The sequence below is a fragment of the Odocoileus virginianus genome, chromosome 26 (genome assembly GCF_023699985.2).
Source record: "Odocoileus virginianus isolate 20LAN1187 ecotype Illinois chromosome 26, Ovbor_1.2, whole genome shotgun sequence".
In the NCBI taxonomy this organism is placed as follows: Eukaryota; Metazoa; Chordata; class Mammalia; order Artiodactyla; family Cervidae; genus Odocoileus; species Odocoileus virginianus.
Genome location: NC_069699.1, coordinates 34,724,083 through 34,748,179, shown reverse-complemented (window position 1 = coordinate 34,748,179; position 24,097 = coordinate 34,724,083). Strand labels below are relative to the sequence as shown.

Genomic DNA, 24,097 nt, shown 5'->3' with positions numbered 1-24,097 from the left:
GCCTTTAAATACTCATTAAACCCAGAGTCTTAATGCCCTACCACGTAAATGGATTTGTTGTTTCATTCCCAGTGTTTCACTGAACTTGTAGCATTAAGAAATGAGAACATTATGATAATCATGGTCGTTAGATATCTGCTTCCCATGAAGCAAGCTTTCTATTATCCAGTTCTTTCTATTAACACTTCCCTCTGGCATTTGTCAACCATTTCTTCCCAGGGAACATAAACACAGCAGCCGATAAAAGCCATATGCCACAGCTTCCTCCTTTTACTTGAGCAAATCTGACACCTTTTTACATCTTTGTTCTGACCTTTTCCTGGGCTTGTGTCAAAACATCGCTTCTCATCCTTTGGTGAGAACCCCACAGACCGTTGGTTCTCTTAGGATCTGGATTCCATCCCAACATCTGCCAAATATGATGGTAAGGTTCAGTGAGATCAAAAGAGCCAGGGTACCTCCAGGTTCTCATTTAAGGGCAGTTTCTGCTTGTCTTTGATAGCTTCAAGGTAGAGACGATGTTCAACAGGAGAATGTCACTGGATTTGGCTAAGAATTCAAGTCAGACAGTCTGCGGTTTGACCCATGGCTTTACCAGGTACTCTCTGTATAGTATAAAAATTCCCATGTTATGACCCTCAGTTTCCCCATTGCAGAACCAGGATAGTACCTACCTTGCAGGCATGTTGGGGTGATCATTTGAGATAATGCATGCAAAGCACTTTGTCCAAGTCTGGCATGCAGGAAATAAATTACTTGGAATAAATAAAAAGCAGATGTCATATGGTAAATGCAGACTCCTAATGAAGACCTGCCTGGTCCTGCCTCAAGCCTCATCTCATACTATTCCTCACACAAGACAGCTGCAACAGCTTCATTTCATTCTTCCAATATGCCATGCTCTGGTCCATCTTATAATCTGCCCAGGATGCTCCCTCCATCTATCTGTAACTACTCCCAAGGTGAGCTTCTATTTAGTCTTTAGGGCTTGAGTGTTCCCTCCTTAAAGAAGTCTTCCCTGTTCACCTTATCACCTAAGAAAGCTCTACAGTTATTCCATCACTGTACCTGCTCATGTCTTCATTTCCTTTATTAAAATTTTAGATGAGTTTATTCATTTATTGCATGTTGCTCCCATCGTAGTGTAACCTCCAAGAGAACGGTATCAGTATCATCAAGATGAGTCTATCTCTCTGCCTATCTATGTATCTCTAGCCTACACACCTGGCACTTAGTAGGTAGACAATAAATATTACATTTAGAAAATTTTGTTTTATTTTAAGGAAAAAATTCACAAACTTCTGATAAAATTGCCTTGGATAAAAGATGGTTCCAAGAAAAGCCATATTTCAAATAAAACCTCCAGTTCAGTGCTGTGAATTTATACTCATTAACATCTAATTTAGGTTGCTGAATTACCCTTTTTTCCCAGATCATAGGGAACCAGCTTCCTTAGAGTCACTGGTAACAGAGGTCACTGACTTACCCTTCCTGAACTGTGTGTTGATGGGAAATGAGCTGGGACTTGTCTTTTTCAAATGATGATATCCTCTCATATCTATTATGACCGAGAAGAGATGAAGACATGAGACTGGGAAAGGATATTGCTTGCATACTTCAGTGTACATCCATTAAAATATGCATTTCCAACCAATCTCTGCTGAGGAAGCCAAACTCTACTGTAAGGTTCGATGCTCTCCCATTGGCCTCCCAGGCATGCCTTTCAGTTTCCTGTAAGGGAAAGTGTGCTGGTGCGCAGCGTCCAGACCCAGCGCCATCAGGGAAGTGGGTGGAGGTCGTGGTCTGCTGTTCCTGCTGGGGTCCTCTGCTCTGCAGACACAAAAGTGCTGCTGCCACAGCCACTGCTAACCACGTTCCTCAGAGATCAGGTTCTTCTGCTAGAAACCAATTCCCTGCCACACAGAGTCCCGAGGTCTCCGGTGTGCCAGTAGGTTTCCCGAAATGATTCTGCCTCTTCTAGAGTTGCTGGTTACTGTGGAGCATCATATACTTTACCTTTACAGTGAATTGATTTTGTTTCAGGTTAAGCCCCCTTTTAAGAAGCAGCCTGGCACCCTCCCCCCTGCCTCAAATAAGTCTAGATCCAGCATTTTCCTAGTAGTCAGATTTCTGGTGCATATGGAATTAGATAAAGACATAATTCTAAAAGAAGTGATTTATGATGAGTGTTGGGGAAATTTGGAAGAAGTGGAATCAGAAACCTCAGTTGGCAGGGGACAGGGGAAGGGAGGTACCTTTTAAAGAGTACTTGTCTAAAAGACAACTGTTGAATGAATGTGAAGGCCAGGTTTTAGTAGGAGGTTCCAGTGGTCATGTATGGATGTGAGAGTTGGGCTGTGAAGAAAGCTGAGCACCGAAGAATTGATGCTTTTGAACTATGGTGTTGGAGAAGACTCTTGAGAGTCCCTTGGACTACAAGGAGATCCAACGAGTCCATCCTAAAGGAGATCAGTCCTGGGTGTTCACTGGGAGGACTGATGCTGAACCTGAAACTCCAGTACTTTGGCCACCTCATGCAAAGAGTTGACTCACTGGAAAAGACCCTGATGCTGGGAGGGATTGGGGGCAGGAGGAGAAGGGGCGACAGAGGATGAGATGGCTGGATGGCATCACCGACTCGATGGGCATGGGTTTGGGTAGACTCCAGGAGTTGGTGATGGACAGGGAGGCCTGGCGTGCTGCAATTCACGGGCTCGCAAAGAGTCGGACATGACTGAGCGACTGAACTGAACTGAACTGATAGGTGATCTGTCACCAGCTGTGGCACCTGGTAAGTTGTGCTTCTCTTTAAGAGCCTGAGATCTTTGATCACTGGATGTGGTTTATTAGGGAGCCTCAAAGGGTCTCTGAATGCACAGATTCTGTATGATAATTTTTAAATACATGTGGAGATGAGAAGGTAAGTCCATCACCTTCAGTAAGTTCCCAAAAGAGTAAACAGAGGTCCAACACTGCTCCCCCAGGTCATCCCATCAGGTGACCTTAGATGACCACTATCACCTTTTTCCCAAAACAGAATGGGAAATTATCTTATTCCAGCTTCCAAGATGATCCCACACCTCAGAATGTTGTCATTTTTATAACTCTTAACCTATTTTTTGTCATAGTTTCTGCTTTCTTTCCCTTATCACTTCAAATTTGATGTGGATGGTTTTCTTCTAACTTCTAGTTCTACTTCCTTCTCCTCTGACTCTTACTTAAACCCCTTCTGGTAGACATCCCGATCCCAGTCAGGTGCTTTAATATAAACTTGTGGGCTCTGCCCTGATTGGAAGGAGATGAGGGATGTATTTCCATTGTTCAATAAATTACTCTGAGATGCCTACTATGACCTAAGTATTGTGTTTACCCTGATGACGGTTCTGACATGTTGGTCTTTACCTTTATCAAAGAACTTTGACTCTGCTATTCTGTCCTCCTTTTTAACATCTTTCTGTGTGTATCTGATATGTCCCAGAGGTGTGCTCTGGGTGTACTTGCACAAATTGAGAAGATTATTTAATTTACAGACATGATGTGAGTACTGCTACAGTATAAGGGATGCGAAGATAACCAAGAGACGGCCTCTGCCCTCAGAGGGCTTCCTCTTGCCAAGCAAGGCAAGTAGCATTATGGCATTGTGCCTTTTTCAAATTCTCATTTCATTTTTAGTTCATTTCTTTCTGCCTCTTCAGTAGGTAGTCAAACTTCTTTTCCTAGTTCCTCAAATTCCTAATCTCCTCCTTCACGTCCTTTCATTATTTGCTTGCCTTTACTTATCCATCTGCTAAGAAAATTAAGACCCTTCTACATAGGTCTGCTCAATTTTCCTCCTTTCCAACCAGTGTAATTCCCTGGAGCCCCATCCAGTGTCTACTTCCTGTCTCTTAGAGGAAGAACTATCCCTCACACTCATAAATTGCGTTTTTATTGGGCATCTACTACTGGCAAAGCAGTTTTTACGTACATTTTTATTCCCACATCTTTCAGTTTTCTCTAGCCCATGAAAATCTCTTCTTTTAGAATTGTGTCACTTTTTGTTTTTTTCTGACATAACCATCTTTGCATCCCATGAACAAATAAGATGACTGTCTGCTGGTATTTTAACCTTGCTAGATGTGTTAAAAAGTAATTTAAGTTTAACTTGGAAGCCAGAAGCTAAAATGTTTGGGAAAGGTCACTCTGTCTTTTAGTTCCACAGTCACTACATGGCTACATATTTGCAGTGCTGGAGTTGGGATAATAATTCTGTTTGTACTTATGGGTGTGGTCTGTATGAACTCCACTTAACATCAGTACTCAGAAGCTAAAGCCAATCTATTGAATACTATGTATATAATATTTTATATATTTTATTACTTTTTGAATTTAATCAATAGAAAGACATTATTGAATGATGTTGGAAATTTTTGTCTTGTTGTCTAGGAAATAATGTCCTTTATATGCAATGTATAGTCTTTTAAGCTGTGGTGATCTTTTGTCTCATTAAAACATAATGAGACAAACTTGCTCTCTCATAATGGAGTAGAACTAAATGGACTCTTGGAATAATCAATAAAAGATTATTAAGAAAGAAAAGCGAATATATCCTCTAAGTCCTGCAGTATTATAATGATAGAATGGAATGAGACTTCCTTACTTTTAAAAATGACCCTCTCAGACATTTTAAGATTATTCTTAAATACCCTTTAAAAAAACTTTGAAAACTGTTCAGGTATATGTTAGATTTTTAAAACTATTGAATTTTGGCTATATACATCAACATATATATTTAGTTTATAATATGGTCTCAATTTGTAAAACTTTTTAGTAATGGAAAATTTCAAACATATAAAAAAACAAGAATAATAAAATCAGCCTCCTTTTCCTCATCACTTGAACTCATAAGTAACAGTATTCCTTTTATACCCCCAATAATTACCCTCTCCCCAAGCATCATATCGTTTAACATACAATAAATTGGTGTGTGTCGCTCAAAGGTATTGAAAATAAAAACGCTAAATACCATTTCACCTATCTAAAAAATGAGCAATAGTTCAGTGTCATCGAAGATCTATAAATTTCCAAATATCTCAATCTCATGATTTAAGTTTCTTGAAATCTGGATTTTTGATATATCTATTAAGACCTTTTAACCCATAAGCTCTTCTCTCTGTGTCTCCCCTTCTCCTCTGTACATTTTTGTAATTTGATGCTGTTGTTCTTGAACAAATGGATGTTTTCACCTGGAGAGTTTCTCAAGGTCTGAATTTTGCTCATTTCATCCTTGTGATGTCATCTTACACGTGTCCTTCCCTTGCCCTGTATTTCTTTATAAACTGGCAGTTGGACATAGAAACTTGATCAAATCCAGGTGGTTTTGTTGTTGTTGTTGTTGTTGTTGTTGTTGTTTTTGCAAAGAATATTTCAAAATTGGTGAGATCCTCTCCCGCGAGAGACACATAATATCTAGCTGCCTCTGTTTTGTGCTCTCAGCTATCAGTGCTTAGAAGAATTCATTAAGAGTTGTGTCTTAGCTTGGGCTGCTATAACAAGGTACCACAGATTGGATGACTTAAAAATTAGAAATTCATGTCTCACAGTTCTGAAGCCTGACAAGTCCAAGATCAACATGCTTGCAAGATAGATTTCATTCTGAGGCTTCTTCTCTTGGCTGTAAGTGGCTGCCACCTTGCTGTGTGCTCATATGATCTTTCCTAAGTCCAAAATGTGATTTTTATTTAATTTTTTTAAAATTTTTAATTGAAGGATAATTGCTTTACAGAATTTTGTGGCTTTCTGTCATACATCAGCAAGAATCAGCCATAGGTATGCCCATATCCCATCCCTCCCCAGCCTCCCTCCCCTCTCCCTCCCCACCCCACCCTTCAGCCTGGCACAGAGCCCCTGTTTGAGTTCCCTGAGTCATCCAGCAAATTCCCACTGGCTGTCTATTTTACATGTGGTATTGTGAGTTTCCATGTTACTCTGTCCATGCATCTCCTCTTCTCCCTCCTCCCTTCCCCCGTGTCCACAGTTCTGTTCTCTCTGTCTGATTCTTCATCGTTGGTGTTTCTTTTAAGAACGGTAATCCTATATGGGATCAGAGTCCCACCCTTAACCTTATTTAGCTCAAGTTACTTCCTTAGAGGCAACAACCCCAAATACAGCCATACTCAGGGGTTAGGTATTCAGCATATGAATGGGGTGTATGTAAATAGTCAGTCCATAATAGATTGCAAAATGGTGATATTCTAATTCTATTACCCCTTCTTCATTATTAGGTGAATAGTTCTGTGATAGAAAACTTCCTCTTCTCTACTGTTAAAAAGGTCACATACTAGTAGCATTCTTTTTAAAAGTTATTTATTTTTAATTAAAGGAGAATTGCTTTCCAGTGTTGTGTTGGTTTCCACTGCACAACAGCGTGAATCAGCTATAAGTGTGCGTGTATCCCCTCCCTCTTGAGTCTCCTTCCCACCCTCAGTCATGACAGAGCACCAAGCCGAGGTCCCTGTGCTACAGAGCAGATGCCCACTAGCTACTGTTTTACACATGATAGTGTATATATGCCAGTCCTACTCTCAATTCATCCCCCTCTCCTTCCCTTGCTGTGTCCAAAAATCTGTTCTCTATGTGTGTGTCTCTATTCATGCCCTGCTAGCATTCTTAAAGAAAAGGCAAGATAAAAGATTGATGCTTCTCTTTCAGTGACTAGTTTTCTTTAAGTAGATTTGTTCAGTAGTATCCTCTAACAGTGACCAATTAGATTTTTATGATTAATTGTTCCTTTTACTATAGTTTTGAACTCATGGATGCAAACTGTTATTCTCTATGTAGCCTTGGGTGAGTCATTTAATCACTCTGAGCCATGGTTTACCCAGCCCTGAAATGGGGCTAATGATGATACTTAACTCACAGAGTTATGAGATTTTAATAAAATAATGTCTGCAAAGCCTATTGTAGTCATTAAAGACAAATGTATTGCTGGACACAAATAGAAGCCCCTAGATAGCAGCGGCAGTTGTGGTATTATGATTAGGATTATAATGGGAAAATGTTACTTTGGAATATACTTCCCACTGTTCCTCTAGAACTTCTCCTCTAGTATTTTGGGTATTTTTAAAATTAACATGTGCTACCTTTCAACTGCCTATTTCAGGCTTGCTTCTTCATATATAATCAAAATAACACATGGTAGCAAGTTCCCTGTTATTCCAGAGGTGATTTGATGATTATGCATTATGTTTGGGAGGTCAGACATTGATTCCCAGGTCAAGGATCAGAACCATCAGAACTTCACAAACATCTTGAAATATGAACAGGAGAGAGTTGCAACTTGTGAGATGTGCAAAGCAAGTAAAATGTAGAAAGACCTTCAAATCTTTCTACATAGTTATTTGCATGTTTTAAAATTCTGACAATAAAAGGTTTTATGACCATTCTGGGTTTCTACCTTTTAGTTCCTGAACTTAAATATGATGCCTGTTTATATTCTTGGCTTGGACTTTGTAAGCCCTGGATTTTATTTAAAATAGCCACAAGCACAAAACATGCAAAACAAACAGAAAAGATCAACCTTCAATGTCCTTTTTATGGGACCCTGTGCTTGTCTTTCATTAAAGTGAAGATGTGTTTAAGACAAATTTTTTGTTGTTGTTTTAATTTAAGGAGAGGGGATGAGAGAAACTTTGAGCCATGCAGTCTAGTGAAAAGAATTGATTGAATGAGACCAGTTAGTTATGGATCAAGATTTTTCTTCCCCCCTCAAAATCCTGCATTATTCTAATTTGCTTGATGAATATAAATTTAACTGTAGTTCATGAAATGTTCAGTTTTTAAAGAAGTCACATCAAATACACTGAATTCATTCAGAAGAGAATCCAAACTTGACTTTTAGTTTCTATTTAGAGACCTGGTAACTAAAACCTCCTCTTATTTTTTTTTTCCATTTATTTTTATTAGTTGGAGGCTAATCACTTTACAATATTGTAGTGGTTTTTGTCATACATTGACATGAATCAGCCATGGATTTACATGTATTCCCCATCCCGATCCCCCCTCCCACCTCCCTCTCTACCTGATCCCTCTGGGTCTTCCCAGTGCACCAGGCCTGAGCACTTGTTAAAACCTCCTCTTAAAAAGAAAAATGCACTTAAAGGATTGCCACTTTAATTTGTGTGTTTGTTTGTTTGTTTAATTCTAAATATTCTACATTATCATGAAAGCATGGCTTCTGGCAAGGAATAATTCATGCCAGCATGTTCTATACATGTTATTGAATTGCAGAACAGTGACAGTGTTCCATGCGTTTATCTTGCTCTAATTTTCCTATCAAGGAAAAATGTGGAATTAATATATCTATCAGTGATTTTCTTCAGTGATCTAAGATCAGATTTCTCCATAAAAATGTCAAGTTCAAATACACTACAATAGGCAAGAAATTAATTCATAAGACTCTCAAATCAGCTGTCAGAGAAATGGTTTCATTCTAGGTGAGAAGCTCTAGGGACTTTTCATTTTTTCTTGTTATTCTATTATGATGGATTATGAGAGAATTGGAGTTGATACCTTTAAACACAGTGACCATCATTGAATCTGATAAAAGATGAGTTAACACTTTTACTCAATAAAGTTTGACACATATGTAAACCGTATGTTTCCATGGCATATTTTGAAATATTCTTACCTTGATTGTAGACAGTGAGTTTTTTCAAAATATTTTGATCAATGAGCAGGTCAAAAATGTGATTCCACTTACATTTTCTGTAAAAGTAAATAAAAATTCTTTTAATTCTATGGTACTTTATAATTTTCAAATTTCACATATAGCATTTCATGCAATCCCATAATCACTCTTCCCTCACCTACCCTTATATTGCCCCCCAAAATATAAATAATTTGAAGGTATTATTGAAGATAATTCTGAAAGAGAGTGAATTTTCTTTGATGTTACATTTTTTCATCAAAATGAATGTTAAAAACAGCTTAGCCATCTAATGACAGGCCTGAATTTACTTTGCTCAAGTTATCCAGAGGCTGTCTAAATTTACAGTTTTAATAAAATTTTATTTTTGATTGAAGTGTATTGATTTATAATATTATATTAGTTTCAGGTATACAGCAAAGTGATTCAGTTGCATATATTTTTTCAGATTATTTTCCTTTATAGATTTTTGCAAGATATTGAATATAATTCCCTGTGCTATACAGTAAATCCTTATTGCTTACCTATTTTATGTATAGTAGTTTGTATATGTTAATCCCAGACTCCTAATTTGTCCTTCCCACCTCTCCTTCCCTTTGGTAATGGTAAGTTTGCTTTAATAAAATATTGTTTTAGTTATAAAAGTTACACATGCTTATTAGAAGAAATTGAAGCAATGTAAAAAGAATTAAAAATGAGATTCTGATTCCATCATTCACTCCTCAGTGTTAACAACTGATGATACTACAGCACCACCTTTCAAAACCTTTTCAAATCCCTTAAAAATGTGCATATGTATAAATACTTCCTTTTACAAAAATGCAATGCACATGTGTCATACTTGGCAATTTGCCCTTTTTTTTTTTTGCCTTCCATGAGATTACATATAACTTTCTATACGTATACTTGTCATACTTTTTAACTATTACATAATAGTTCATTGACTACCTCAAAATTTATTTGGTTAAATTGTTAACAGGCATGAAGTTCATTTCCAATTTATTTTCACTATTTCAGTCATGTGTTTTACTTTAAAGATTTGGGTCAGGCTTTATGTGAGAAAATACAATTCTAACAGAACTTTACATTTCATTTTGTGAACAAGTGTTAAATTTAGCTTATAAGACACACAGAAAGAACTCTCTGGGTACTGTCCAGGGAAAAGGAAATGACTAGATGCTGAATGGGCGTGACTATGCTATCTTGCCTTTATAAAATGCCATGAATGCTTGTTTTACTTCTGCATTTTTCTCCTATTCATTTCTGGAGCAGACAGTGGTGACTGGCTGACTGAACAACTGTTCCCAGTCCTTGTACCATTACCAACCTCCCCTCTGCAGCCCAGGAAAGCTAAATATTCACTTCCTAGGCTCCCATGTAGCTAAGGATGTCTCTGGAAATGCAGCAGCCAATTTTTGGTGATGAGACAGAGACCACAATAAATAGAGATGTTGGCTCAGACATCATCATACCAATAACCACCCAGTTCTGGACTTCTCAATACATATGAAAAACAAAGTTCTTTTTTTTTAAGTCACTATCCATCAAGATTTCTGTTACCTGCATGCAAATACTGTACTAACTGATCCATCTCCAGGTTGCAGGTTTATGAAAATGAAAGTGGAAACTTCTTATGCTATATTGATAATTTTGGATTCTCCTGCAGGGTCTTGACTGGGAAATTCCATGAACAGAGGAGCCTGGCAGGCTGCAATCTACAGCATCACAAAGAGTCAGACACAACTGAGCGCGTGCGCACACATACACACATCTGCAGGGCCTGGTCAGAATTCCTCAGGTGATAGTATGAAATGCCAGTTTTATGAGGCTACCTTTGCTTGGGAAGATTTCATATAAATCACAAAACAGCTAGAAGGGCATAGTATCCAATTTTTGATATGTAGCCTGAAATGGAAAGCAGCATGGAAGATATTGGAGCTGGTTAAGAACACAGATAGTTATATACAATGACAAGAAAAAGCATACAGCTCCATAGGAGAGCTTTTTGACAATGGTTTTCAGTGCTTCCAAATAAGATAGAATTATATTGTCTTCCAGGGATGACCTGCAGTTTTTATCCTCACAGGAAGATCCCTTCTGAGGTTTTACAGGGCTGTTCACAAAAACCTTCTGGGTCAGAAGGTTTGCAGTAACCATAAACCGATGACCAGAGTAGGTACTTGGTCAATTTCTTTGGAAAAATCCCATTATCAACAGAAGAAGAAACACTAAAAGAAAGAAGAATTGGGTCAAAATGAGTAGAAATGGAACATTAAGTTTTAGAGGTGTTCCATCAGTCAGCTAAGGGCCGCCTGGGCAGCCCATGGGGTATGAGGGAAGCCACAGTTAATCAAACACTCTTTCTGCACCAGAAAATATCCTGACAGTATGTATTCCTTGCTTTTCCAGGGCTACTAGAGAGTAATCAGCTCCTTTAAACAGCTGTGTTCTCAGAAGTTCTTCTCAGGGATGCTAAGGACCAGTGGCTTATCAACCCAAGACCATAAAAGGAGAAGGGACAAGAGGGAATGGTTCATCACAGGGAGTTGGAGAGGCAGGAACTGGGTATCTTTAACTTAAAAGCTGCTGAAGTTGTGAGGGACTCCCCACCCACCATGAGTAGCTGACAATTAGTAGGAAAGTCTTGTTAAATGTAATTGGCAGAACTACTCCTGTCAGGCTACTCCAGCATTTTTACCATCCAAGATTCTCAGTCCTTCCCCCATGATGACCTGTGATGTTGCAGAACAAAGTCTTGTAATGCCAAGGCAAGATCTGTGAGCTACCACTGGCATCCATTTGCATGATCAGGGCTTTGTCTTAACAAATGCTTCATTTAGTCCTCACTTGGGTTTCTGAGCATTGTTGGCCTTAACTAGCCCGTGATTGATTTTAGTCTTTCTATAGTCTACTCCAGCCAAGTGACATACCCTTCATGGCCCTGGGAGAGTTGGGACAGGTGAAGATAAATTTTAGAGAAAAGCAAATCCACGTTCAAACCATGACTACTTCACGTACCAATAACCCATGTAATCTTGGCATGCTGTTTGACCCAGTTTCCTCAAGTGTAAAATGAGGGATTATGTTTCTTTCTGCTTCAGAGGGGGTTGTTGAGAGGATTAAATGAATTCATATAAATAATGTATTTACTGAAGGGACTGGCCCAGAGCATCAAGTGTGGTTGATTTTTTATTACTATCATCATTTTCATGGCCATCATTGTAACCATCACGACGTTTATTACTCTGGGCTTCAGTGCCAGGGTACACATTTCCAACTCCTTCATCCTCTCATCTTCTCTTGCGCCTTCACTGGGTGTTCATTCACAGCATTTATGAGCCACCTACCATGTTTTGGCACAAGAGTACAGAGAGAGTTGAGTGGTAGTCCTGCTGGCATAGCGTTTGCAGGTTATCAGGGGATGTAAATCAGTTACTCATCTTCTAGCACCTAGACTTGCTCTCTCTCCATCCACATGCTCCAGTCCAACCTATATGGGCTTTCTGAAATGCAAATTGGTCATACCCCTCCCTGGCCAATAACCCAGCCCCCTCCTAAAACCCCAGTTTCTCCTGGGTTTCTGTAAGGGCCAGATAGTAAATAGGTTTGCCTTTCAGACCATAGGGTCTCTCATTGTCCATACTCAGTTCTCTCGCTGAAATCTGAAAGCAACCATAGACCGCATGTGTGAATGAATATATGTGGCTTGACATGGCCCAGAGGCCATAGTTTTGAGATCCTTGCTACATCCGACCTGGCACATTCCTGCTGCCCCCTGAATGGAGCCTCAGCTTTCTTCTTATCTTTCAGTGTCTGTTCCTATCCTGTCAGCCACACGGCTCAGATATGCCTTACTCGTTCACTTGAGTGTCTTTGATTTGCTTCTCTCTCTGCCTGAAACACTCATTTTTTCCCTCTTACCCAGCTGAACCTGGCATGCTTGCCTGGCATCTGCTTAGCTGTCCATTCCTCGAGATTCCACTCCTCATGTCCCTCCACGCCTCTGCAAACACACTCCACATTTTCCTCTAGGGGCTCCAGTGACTGCCACCACCAAAAAGCAGGTGTTACCATACCTGTTCATCCACTTGTCCACATTCCCAAATAGATAGCAAGTTCCCTGGAGGTGGCGGTGTGCATGCTTGTTAAGTTGCTTCAGTCATGTCCAACTCTTTGGGACCTTATGGACTAGCCTGCCAGGCTCACTGTCTGTGGGATTGTCCAAGCAAGAATACTGGATGGGTTGACATTTCCTTCTCCAGGGGATCTTTCCAACCCAGGGATCAAAACTGTATCTCCTGTATCTCCTGCATTGCAGGCAGATTCTTTACCAGTAAGCCACCGGGGAAGCCACCGGGGAAGCCCAGAGGTGGCGGAGGGGAATATATTTACATATTTTAGTCAAAAAGTGTTTAGGGAGCACCCACTTCATGCCAAGAGCTGAGATTCATCAGTAAAGACAAGGGTATTACCTTTCCTCAGAGAAGCGGCCAGGCAAAACATAAACAGATGAATGCATAATGCCAAACACAGATTTTTAAATACCTGCTCAGGTAAATAGCAACAGAAGTGAATAATGAGAGTGAAAGTGGGGGGTGGGCTGGGGTCAGGTGCCCTCCTGTAGATAGCATAGTCCAAGAAGACTTTCTCTTTGCAGAAGATCTCTGCCTATTTGGAGAAGGCTGCAGAGATGAGAGTGTGTCTAGCTGTAAGCTGAGGGGCACGAGCTAAGGTATGCTGAGTGGCACCCGTCCTTTCATTAATACAGTCCTAGGGCCATTGCAGTGCATGGAGAACAATTGGTGCTTGGTCAGTGATTGGTAACTTATATCAGTTGCATTTCCCAAAAGCAGGTCCTGAGACTTGCTTTTGGGAAATGCAAGAATGTAGGCTCAAGAAGGTGACCTGGGAGATGATGCCAGGTAGCACAATGATGAGTGAGGAAATGAAAGAGGAAAAGGAAGAGTCCAACCACAGGTGTCATTCATGAGCAGATTTGCTGTAGGCAATAGGGCTCAGTCCCATTGAAAGAAACTGTATTAAACACACCTCAAAATTTCCGAGCAGACAGAGAAGGACACTTGGGGGATTTGTCCACCAATTTCTATCCCACATTGTTTGGAAACTGACATAGAGTTGATCCCCAGAACCTTGCACCATGCCACAATCACAGGCTGTGTCCCTGCTGCCTGAGATAGCCCTCAACAGAGAGAACTGTGTTTAGGGAGGAACCTTTGATGCCTATGAGGACTGTCCCCCTGACGCTGCAGGTGGCCTTTAGGCAGTGCAGAGGGGATCCTAAGCAGAGCATCATCAGCTTTTCCTACAATAACTAAATCAGTAAGTAAATAATAAGTGATTGAATGTGTCCAACAAATGAATGAATGAATAATTGAAGTGAAATCAGTCAAATAAACCCAAGGTGAGTGATATGAAATAAGAGGAAATATGAGATATGGAATAAGAGAAGTGAACCACTGAGATCAGCCCCGGGTGCATCAGGGGAGAGTCAAGGAAAGTCCTTTGGTCGCTGTGGTGTGCTCGAGCGCAGCTGACTCTGCGGTTCTCTTCCCAGTCAAATTTCAAAGATGTTATTTTGGTGGCTTAGAACTGGCCATGGAGGAAGTATTTATACCATGGAAATTGGCAAATGCTGTAAAAGTCAAAGCTGTATCTGTGGAGCTCTGATTGCCAGCACACACAGCTTGGTGGTAAGAGAAATACCACGACTTGGTCCCAATCACCTAATCTCTTTCTAGCCAGGCTCCTTACTCTCACTTATTTCTTCCAAGGGATCTTTCTTGCCAGAGATTGTGCATCAGACCTTGGAAGATGTCCCCTCCCTGACTTCACTGAAGACCACAGTCCCCATGAGAGTCATTAATCAGGCTGATTTCCTGTCCTCCTCCAACCTATTGCTTTCCACTATGCCTTGCAAATTAACCAGAAGGATTAATAGCAGCTTTCACTGATATTCCTCGTGTGGTGCAATTAATTCAAAGGAGGGAGCTGCTTGCACTCTTTCCAGGGGAAAACCTTTGGTATTGTTAACTGTGTAAAGGTATTCCTGCTATGAGGAATTTTGGTTTGTGGATGCTTATTAAGCCAGAAAGTGCAAGGCAGTGCTTCTGTTCTCTTTCAGCCGGATGTATTCCTAATTAACTGCATGCAAGGGAAATCTCTGCTGGCTAATTTCACCCATTAGAGAGTAATTTTTGTTGTTAGGAACAGAGCCATAGATCATCCAAGACAGTAGTGAAATGAGAGTTCATCGTAGGAGATTTGTTTTACTCTCCTAAACTAGAGAGAAGTGAGTGATTGGGCTGGTGGTTTTGATATTGATTATCTCAGGTTGTGCCAGAGGCTGAGGTGTCTGCTCTATTTGAGGAGAATTGGAAAGATGGCAACACAGAACTATTTTTTCTCTTTTAATTTTTATTGAAATATAGTTGATTTACAATATTGTATTAGTTTCGGGTATACAGCAAAATGATTCAGTTACATATGTGTTGACAAAATACATATATACACACATATATATATAACATATAAGTTTTTAGATTCTTTCCCATTATAGATTATTACAGCATATTGAATAGAGTTCCCTGTGCTATACACTAGGTCCTTGTTGGTTTTCTATTTTATATATAGTCGTGTGAATATTTTAATCCCAAATTCCTGATTTATCGATCTCCTCTTCCCCTTTGGTAACCATAAGTTTGTTTTCTATGTCTGTGAGTGTATTTCTATTTTGTAAATAAGTTCATTTGTATCATTTTTTAAGATTCCACATATAAACAATACCATGCAGTTTTTGTCTTTCTCACTTCACTTAGTATAAAAATCTCTAGGTCCACTCATGTTGCTGCAAATGGCATTATTTCATTCTTTTTAATGGCTGAGTAATATACACATACATACAATGGAATATTACTCATATATAAATATCTTCTTTATCTATCCTTCTGTTGATGGACATTTAGGTTGCTTCCATATTCTGGCTATTGTAAATAGTGCTTTGATGAATATTGGGTTACATGTATCTTTTCCAGCTATGGTTTTCTTCAGATATCTGCCTAGGAGTACAACCACTGGATCATATACTAACTCTGTTTTTAATTTTTAAAGGAATCTCCTCATTGTTCTTTATAATGGCTGCACCAGTTTACATTCCCACCAACAGTGTAGAACGGTTCCTTTTCTCCACCTCCCCAGCATTTGTTATTTGTAGACTTTTTGATGATGGCCATTCTGAGTGAACTTTTATAATTTCACTTGATTTGGGAAAATGGACTTTTGCCCCTGGACTGTGCCCTTGATGTCTAGGAAGGTGAGTAAGTACACTGCATTACCAAAAGGAAGGCACAGGTTTGGCTGAGGATGAACACAGAGCCCAAAGCTTGTACAAACTCATACATGTACACATGCATACACCGAAACACAGTGTCATTAATCTGTCATCCTGTTGCATATAGCCTAGAGAGCTGACCTCAGATGGAGTTTTTCTCTCAGACTCTTCTCCCTCCTGAGCCTTCCAGGACCCACCTTCAATTCTCCCTCCATCCTGTCTGCATAACACAAAGTTTTTCCATCTCTTCCATCTCCCAAGAGAGGATATCATCTGTCTTAGGAATCAGCATTAGTCTCTCAGAGTCTAACATCTACAAGACATAGGGACCATCTTCTCGCTAATATCCATGGCCTCTCTAAGCACCACTTGTCAAGCTGAGAAAGTCTATGTCCTTTTACAACATCTTACACAATTCTTCTAAAATCCTCCACCCCACCAAGGGTGGAAAGAAGAAGGAAGAGAGGGAGAGAAGAGAGAAGGAAGGGAGGGAGGAAAGGAAAGAAAGAAGGAAAGGAGAGAGAGAGCATATTACCCATCGTCCTTAGCACTAGGTTTGCAGTATGTGTTTGTGAGTCACTAATGCGCAGCATGGAAAACCTCCGGCCCCCGCAGCACCGTGATGCGTCTCTGGTCAAAGAAGTATGGACCATTTGACACTTCTCTATCCATGCGGTCAAAAATTGTTCTTCCTGTTATTCTAGAGCTAATTAGAAGACTGCTGACTGAGGGAATTGACACACCAGGATTCTAGTTCCAACTCTGCTCTTGCCGAGTTAAAGGCAAATGGATTTTCTTCTCTAGTTCTTAATTTCTTCAGTAGTGTGGTGATAGGGGAGGGGAGGGGAAGGAGAAGGAAGAGGAGGGACACACTCTAATGGTTTATTGAGAACTCTGAGCCTGATGCTTTGCGTGTGTTCTCTCTGACGTACACAAATCCACATGAGGTAAATTACTGTCAACCTCAACTCACCGTCCAGCTGCCACGTTGGCCTTCCATTGGCTCCTTGGACTTGTCAAGCCTTTGCTTGCTTAGCGCTGTCACTTACGCTGTGCCCGCAGTCCCAGGGGCTCTCTCCACACCACCCTCCATCGCCTGTGGCTTTCTCACTTTCGTCTTCAAGGTCTTAGCATAAATGTGACATCCTCAGATATAACGCCCTGGTCTGGAAGATGTCCCCCAGGACATAATTTGTAATTATGTTATTTGTATATTCTTTTAATTCTGTCCCAACCCCCATCCAGCATTAAACTTCAGAGTAGGCAGGGACCTACTTTGTCTTTTCTCTAACTTTTTACCTTTCTGTTTCCCACCATCTGGCACCTGGTAAATACACCATTAAACAGCTGCTGAACAAGCCAGTGAATTAGTCCTGATTTAGTGGATATAGGAATAAGGTTGGGAAAAGTTAAGTATCTTACTCTGTGTCAGACAGCTAGAAATTGGACTCAGGTTCAGGTCTGCCTGACTCTGGAACTGCTCCTGTCTACCACCTAGGGTGGAGTTGTTGGGTGGACTTCCAACTGCCAAGATTTCCAAAGTTCCATCTGACTCTACATTTCTCTGCAATGCTAAGAGAATTTCAGATCCCTAAAGGACTTCCATTTCCCTCTCCTCACTCTGTCCTGATTACAGGACCAGGTTCCTAGCTGATACACTGTGAAAGAGTTAATTTCACTCTCCCAGATATTTCACTTTCCAAACTATCCCTATAATGTTATTCACTCAGCAGGACCTGACTCTTCCAGTGTTGTACAGACATTATCTGTTTAATCCTCACCAACCCCACATGAGTTTCATATCAGTCACACAGTATGATTTCTCTTTAATCAGTGAGGACTGTGGGTAATGCAAGGTAACCAGAAAGCCCATAGGTATCATATTTAACTCAAGTTCAATGTCTTATGTTTTCAGAGCTCGATAGACATTAAAAGAAAAAGTAGTGGTGTGTGTGGTTTCAATACTCTGATGCCTTCCTCTACACATAAATATTTTGAGCTAAATATGTAATTTTAATACATAATTATCTTTCCATCTTAAGTTCACTGCATGGTAGTATTAATAATATTTTACTGTATGTAAGGCGCTTTAATATAAGATGAAAAGCCAAAAGTAGTTTCTTTGCAGCCATTAAGCCCTGAATTTAAAGGATTTATCTTTGGGTCTTGTACCTCTAAATCACTCCAGTTTAATGTTACAGGGGATTTTAAAGAATACTACTGTTTGAAATCCTTATGCTATCCTGCCACACTTTTAATATAGGATTATTAAGCTTCACACACAAACTGTTGTTGTCAAAAGGAAATATGGTCACATACGTTAAGTGCTGGACACGATAGCAAGCCCATTGTAGGCACTTAATAAAGCCAACAACAGATAATTCCTCCTAACCTTTTCATGTACAAGTGTTGATTATGCACTGAGGACTCTTGCCCGAGAGAAGTACACATGTGTCTTGCCCGAGAGAAGTACACATGTGTAAATACCACACAAATCCACATGGATTCAGAGAAGACTGCACATAGATACATACTCCATCTCATTTTCTTCTTTCAGTGATTTGGGAGGACACAGAGGATGCTTCTGTTGTACAGATGAGGAAAGGGTGATCTCCACATCCTACCCCAGGGTTCTGGATCCTGCCACTCCATTCTGTCTTTTGGAAGAAATCATACTAAAGACGCTATCATGGCATGGCACAAAGGACTGTGCCGTGCAGTATTGTATGATGAAACTTAGATTTAAGCATTGACATTTAAAATCATGTCCTCCTTATTCCTACCAATTCTAAGAGCTGACAGAAAGAGAACATTTGGTCATGAGCAAATCCATATCACAGGGATACAGATCCGAGTCCTGTCAGCCTTGGTGTTCTGTGTATATCATTCTCAGATTTCACGATGGGTTGGAGTACCTTCTAAATGTCTCCGCAAGTCCCATCAGTGATAGAAACTAGGAAGGAAATCTAACAAAGGAAAAAGATAAGGTTTTCTGGAGTACTTGTATGTTGGTTCACTGGGGCTGATGGTCATATAGATTTAGCTAGGGAGGAAGTCGAAACTTCCTATTTTATGTCCTGCAAGATCTTACCAAAATCTCATACACATTTATTTAGAGTAATAACTCTTGTTCACATTTATTGAGTGCTTTTTCTGTGCCAGGATCTGTTCTAAGTGCTTTACACACATTAACACAGATAAACACATTTTACTTTTACTTTGTCTGTAATATCATTTGGTAAATTGTTTCTATTTTAAATTACTGGATTTAAAAACCAATAACTTGGTGGATTCTGGATCAAGATAACAGAGTAGGAAAATCCTGAGTTCATCTCCCACAGATACACAAAATCTAGGACTACCTACAGAACAACTGTCACTGAGAATGACCCGAAGACTAGTAGAACAGATTTTCTAAAACTAAGAATCTATAAGGAAAAGGCCACATCAAGTTGGGCCAAAAGAACAGAAGCATGATCTAGTGAGAACCTACCCACAGAGGGAGGACTATCACAGCCATGGCAGTTTCCTCTGTGGAACAAGGGCCTTGAGCCCCACATTGGGCTCCTCAGCTTGGGGGACCTGCACCAGGAAGACGAGCCTCTGTAACACCTGACTTTGGAAGCCAGAGGGGCTTATGTCCAGGACAGCTGGAGGGCTGTTAGAAACTGAGACTCTGTTCTTGGAGAGTACGCACACACATGCTCACTGCTCAAAGTCTCAGCACAGAGACAGCAGCTTAAAAAGCACCTGTGTCATGGGAGAAAGAGATTCACTGACTAAATTTAGGACATGTGCTGGAGGGGTAGAGATCTGGTGGAGCTTTCTCCAGAACAGAAACACTGGCAGGTGCCATTAAAAAAAAAAAAAAAAAAAAAACACTTTCCTTCTACCTAGTGGACCCAGCACTGGTGAGGACCACTTCTGTCACTCTCCATCAGCTGAACTAATGCCATGTGCACCAAGCTGGCATATCCCTGAGGGCCTTCCCTGCCCATCCCACTGCCCCAGCTGTCTCCTCCAAAGCAGCTGCTGTCACGTTCCGCCAACAGGCATTGCCGTCTGACACTGGCACCCCTCCAAGGTGCCTCCTGCTCCAGGGGTCCAGTCCCACACACCAGCAAACCCACAATAGCCCACTTGGGCCTCAAAGCCACTTCAGAGTTAAAGATACACACAGAAAGTGAAGGAATGGGAGAAGATATTCTACGCAAGTGGGAACAGAAAGAATGCTGGACTATCAATACTTTTATCAGATAAAATAGACTTTAAAACAAAGACTGTAAAAGGGGACAAAGAAAGGCATTACATAATAATGAAAATGATAAAAAATAAAGCAAATAATAACAGACAAGGAGAAATTGACAGCAATACAATAATTGTAGGGGACTTTAACACCCCTTTTATGTCAATGGAGAGATCATCCAGACAGAAAATCAATAAGAAAACATTGGTCTTAAATGACACATTATAGCATATTGATTTAATGTACAAATACAGATTATTCCATCCCAAAAGAACAGGATACACACTTTTCTCATATACACTTAAGAATATTCTTCAGGATAGATCACATGTTAGACTACAAAACCCTTACACAGTAATTCCTCTCACTATGGAAAGGGAGCTGGTGTTGCTAAAGGGAACCCAAGCTACTAGAAGAAGGTGAATTCCAAAGTTAAAATAACTGGATGTATTACAGAGATAAGCAGGACATTCTTTTGAATTTAGCCAAACTAAGTGGGCAAAGATTGGTATTTGTTTTCTTCCCATCTTAGGGCATTCTCACCCTCCCAGGTATATCTTCTTTCTCTGGAAGACTTCTTTGAGTTCCTGCTTCTAATTTTCACTGCCTGATTACCATAGATGCATGTTTTATGCTAGGATAGACTAACATTAGTTGGTCATCAGTTGAACCTTTTAATAGTTGCCTCTAGAAAGATCAAGTAAAACAGAGATGAAACCACCAAGGATGCTTTGAGGTTGACATATACAGAGATGTTGTGCTCCAAAATAGCACATTTTAGGTAATCTCCACTTCTTCCATCCATCAACCCTAAAATTCTTTGTGCATTTTAAAAAATCTTTATTATTCCAAAAGACAAAACATGTGTTTTGCAGAAAACACAGATAACCAAAAAGAAGGAAGCAAGGAAACATCTGAAATTCTTCCCACATGGAGATATCCATCATTAATCCCTCAGTGTGTAGCTTTCCAGAGACTTTGATGTAAGATTACATCTCTACCTTCTGTAGTGTGACAGTTCTTTACACAGATGCTGTTGTTCAGTCACTAAGTTGTGTCTGACTCCTTGCGACCCCATGGACTGCAGCAGACCAGGCTTTCCTGTCCTTCACTATCTTCTGAAGTTTGCTCAAGTTCATGTCCGTTGAGTCGGTGATACTGTCTAATCATCTTTACACAGATATTTGATCTCAAATGCAGATATTTTGTCCTTGTATTTAATTTTTCCACAAGCAAAATTACTCCAGCTTTCCAGGCAATTTTTTGCACCCAACCATCCCACTCTCCATCATCATCCTGGCCTTCATTCCAGCTTAAACCATATATGATGCCATACTTGGATGGCCATAATTGTCATCCTAACCTCTCTCAATGTAGACACTAACATCCTATTGGCATATTCCATGAGATCAACACCATTCTAACAGCTGCCTTCTCTATTCTTTGTTCTCCCCAGCTTTTTGCAATCTTTGCGTTTGCAACATGCGGTGGCTATTCTGGAGGCCTGCGGCTGAGTGTGGACTGTGCCAACAAGACGGAAAGTGACCTCAGCATTGACGTGGCGTTTGCCTACCCATTCAGGTAGGGAATGGTGCCCTCTTACAGAGAGGCAGGGAACTTTCTTCCTTCTTGGTTTCTTTTTAAAAAGGTGCAATCTCCCAGGAATTTCTGGGTAAAAGAAAGGATTCTCCCTGAGCCTACAAAATGTCCAAATAAGTAAAATGCCCATCCAGCACCCTACCCTGGGAAAAGTTATTCTCTGGGAGTTGTAGCTTCAAACCAAAATGAACTCTTCTCCGCAACCCAAACTGCTACAAATGGCCCAATGTTGGAGTCTTACCAATACGGAGACCTCAATCACACAATTCCTTCCTCCCCATCCATATTTTCATGAGTTATCTAAAATTGTGTGGTCACCTTTCATTTCATATCAACTATGCAATCCTGGCTGATAATCTGTTTAATGGTATTAATAGCTAATAGTGTTTCCATGTGCCAGACATTGTGCTTAGCTTTTCACCTGTTTAATCTCATTAAGTCATCACAATGACCTTGTAAGGGGAGTACAGGTATCATCACCATTTCACATGAGGAAACTGAGGTGCAGGTACATTTTCCCACCTTCCCTTGGTCAGTAAGTGGCAGTCAGTGTTTGTGCCTACCCAGGGTATGCCCAGAGCTCACATCTCTATTCCTATACTTAAGTTGCTTGAGATAATTCTTTCAACCTCTATATAAATTCATGATGAAAGATAAGACCTGTCTATAAAATAATGGCTATATACCTACCAAAATTTGTCTCGAGTCAGACATCTTGTGGTTATGATTCAAAGTGGATTAATTGAAATAAAAATTTAAATGATTCGTTTCTGTAAAACTACCAAATGCTTGGTACCAAAAAACTGGTGTGATTTTTGAGAACAACTTTCAACATAATATTTTGGCTTCTTATTAATATACTCACCTGTGTGCACTTCAAGTTAGCAGACATTTGTTAAACAGTCATTTTGTGCCAGATACAGTGCTGGCTCTGGAAATACAGAGAAAGGTAAAAATTTGCTCCTAAAAACCTTTCTTAAACAGGTAAGTACAGTGTTTTCCAAAATCTTTCCCACATAGCCCTAGATATTTAATGTTTCTGAAAAGAAAGGAAGAGAGACAGAAAGTCAGAGGAAAGGGATGGGGAATAGGAGGGAGGGGGGAGAAAGAGCTGGAGAATCATTAAATGATTTGATAAAATAAGTTTAAGAAATACTTCTTAGCACTTTGCCCTTTTAACACACATTTTGAATTACCAAGAACACAATGTTTCTTCAAATGTATTTGACCACAGAAAGCCTTTCACACTGAACATCTCAGAAGATTACTATATCATGGAACACATCCTTAATATATCGACCTAGTGAACCTCTCCTAGTCCAGAACAAAAATGTCTCGGTTCACAGGCAGTGAATCACACAGACGTGGCATTTATACCAATGTATTAAATGGTTTTTAAGAACTGTACAGTAATACAAGTTACAAACACCTCTGCTCAGGTAGATACTCTTCTAATAAGCTAATAAGAGAGTCCAAAGCAGAGAAATACTAAGCATAGAATGCCTGGTAATTTAGTAATAAGAGTTTCCTATGCCAGTGGTAGTTGGGGTAGGAATGTCTGACATGTCTGAAGGTTCTGGAGGAACTCCTTGGCTTTTGTGTCGAATGACTGAGGCAATGCGTGCATACTGCTCAACAAAGGGGATCTAGCAGAAGAGAGGAGAATTGCCACTGATCATGACTAAATAGGGGGAAGAGGTTAAGGAAAGACAAAGAGAAAATAATAGGGAAGACCATTTTAAAGTGAAGACGATTAATTTGGGTTTGATCGTGCCAGGTTTGAGGTATTTTCTATCAAGAAGTTTCATGTTTAAATCCCATATAAGGAGTGAGGGGAGCCTGCAAATGGGGCTCCAAGAGTCATAATCACGGAGTGGAAAACAGGTCCTGAACAAAGAGAGGTCACCAAGAGAAATAGAAGAGTAGGCACACAGGGCTAAGCAATGGATGATGTCCACATGTAGAAGAAATGAAGAAGGAGAGGAATAACTGGGGGAGAACAAGAAGAGCCAAAAGAAAAAGAGATAGGACCACTAGGCAAGTGTAGGCTGCGTGGAAAATAGGGATATGTCATGCATGAGTGATACCACTCAGCACTTCACAGAAGTCAAGAAGTGAAAACTAAAAGGCCAGTGGATGGAACAAATGGTATCATGAGATACTTCCTGAGATACTATCATGAGATATTTCAATAGGAAAGAAAGCTTGCCAGACTGTT

At 40.1% G+C, this 24,097-nt stretch overlaps 1 protein-coding gene across 4 annotated transcripts in view; it reads left to right on the top strand.

Moving 5' to 3' along the window:
• The window catches only part of SYNPR (synaptoporin), a 378,090-nt gene that overhangs the window by 146,415 nt on the left and 207,578 nt on the right, over positions 1 to 24,097 (top strand). For all 4 annotated transcript variants that reach the window (XM_070455754.1, XM_070455757.1, XM_070455756.1 and 1 more), the window contains exon 3: positions 21,737 to 21,861. In XM_070455754.1, the coding sequence (XP_070311855.1) occupies positions 21,737 to 21,861 (125 nt within the window). The remainder of the gene's footprint in view (positions 1 to 21,736; positions 21,862 to 24,097) is intronic.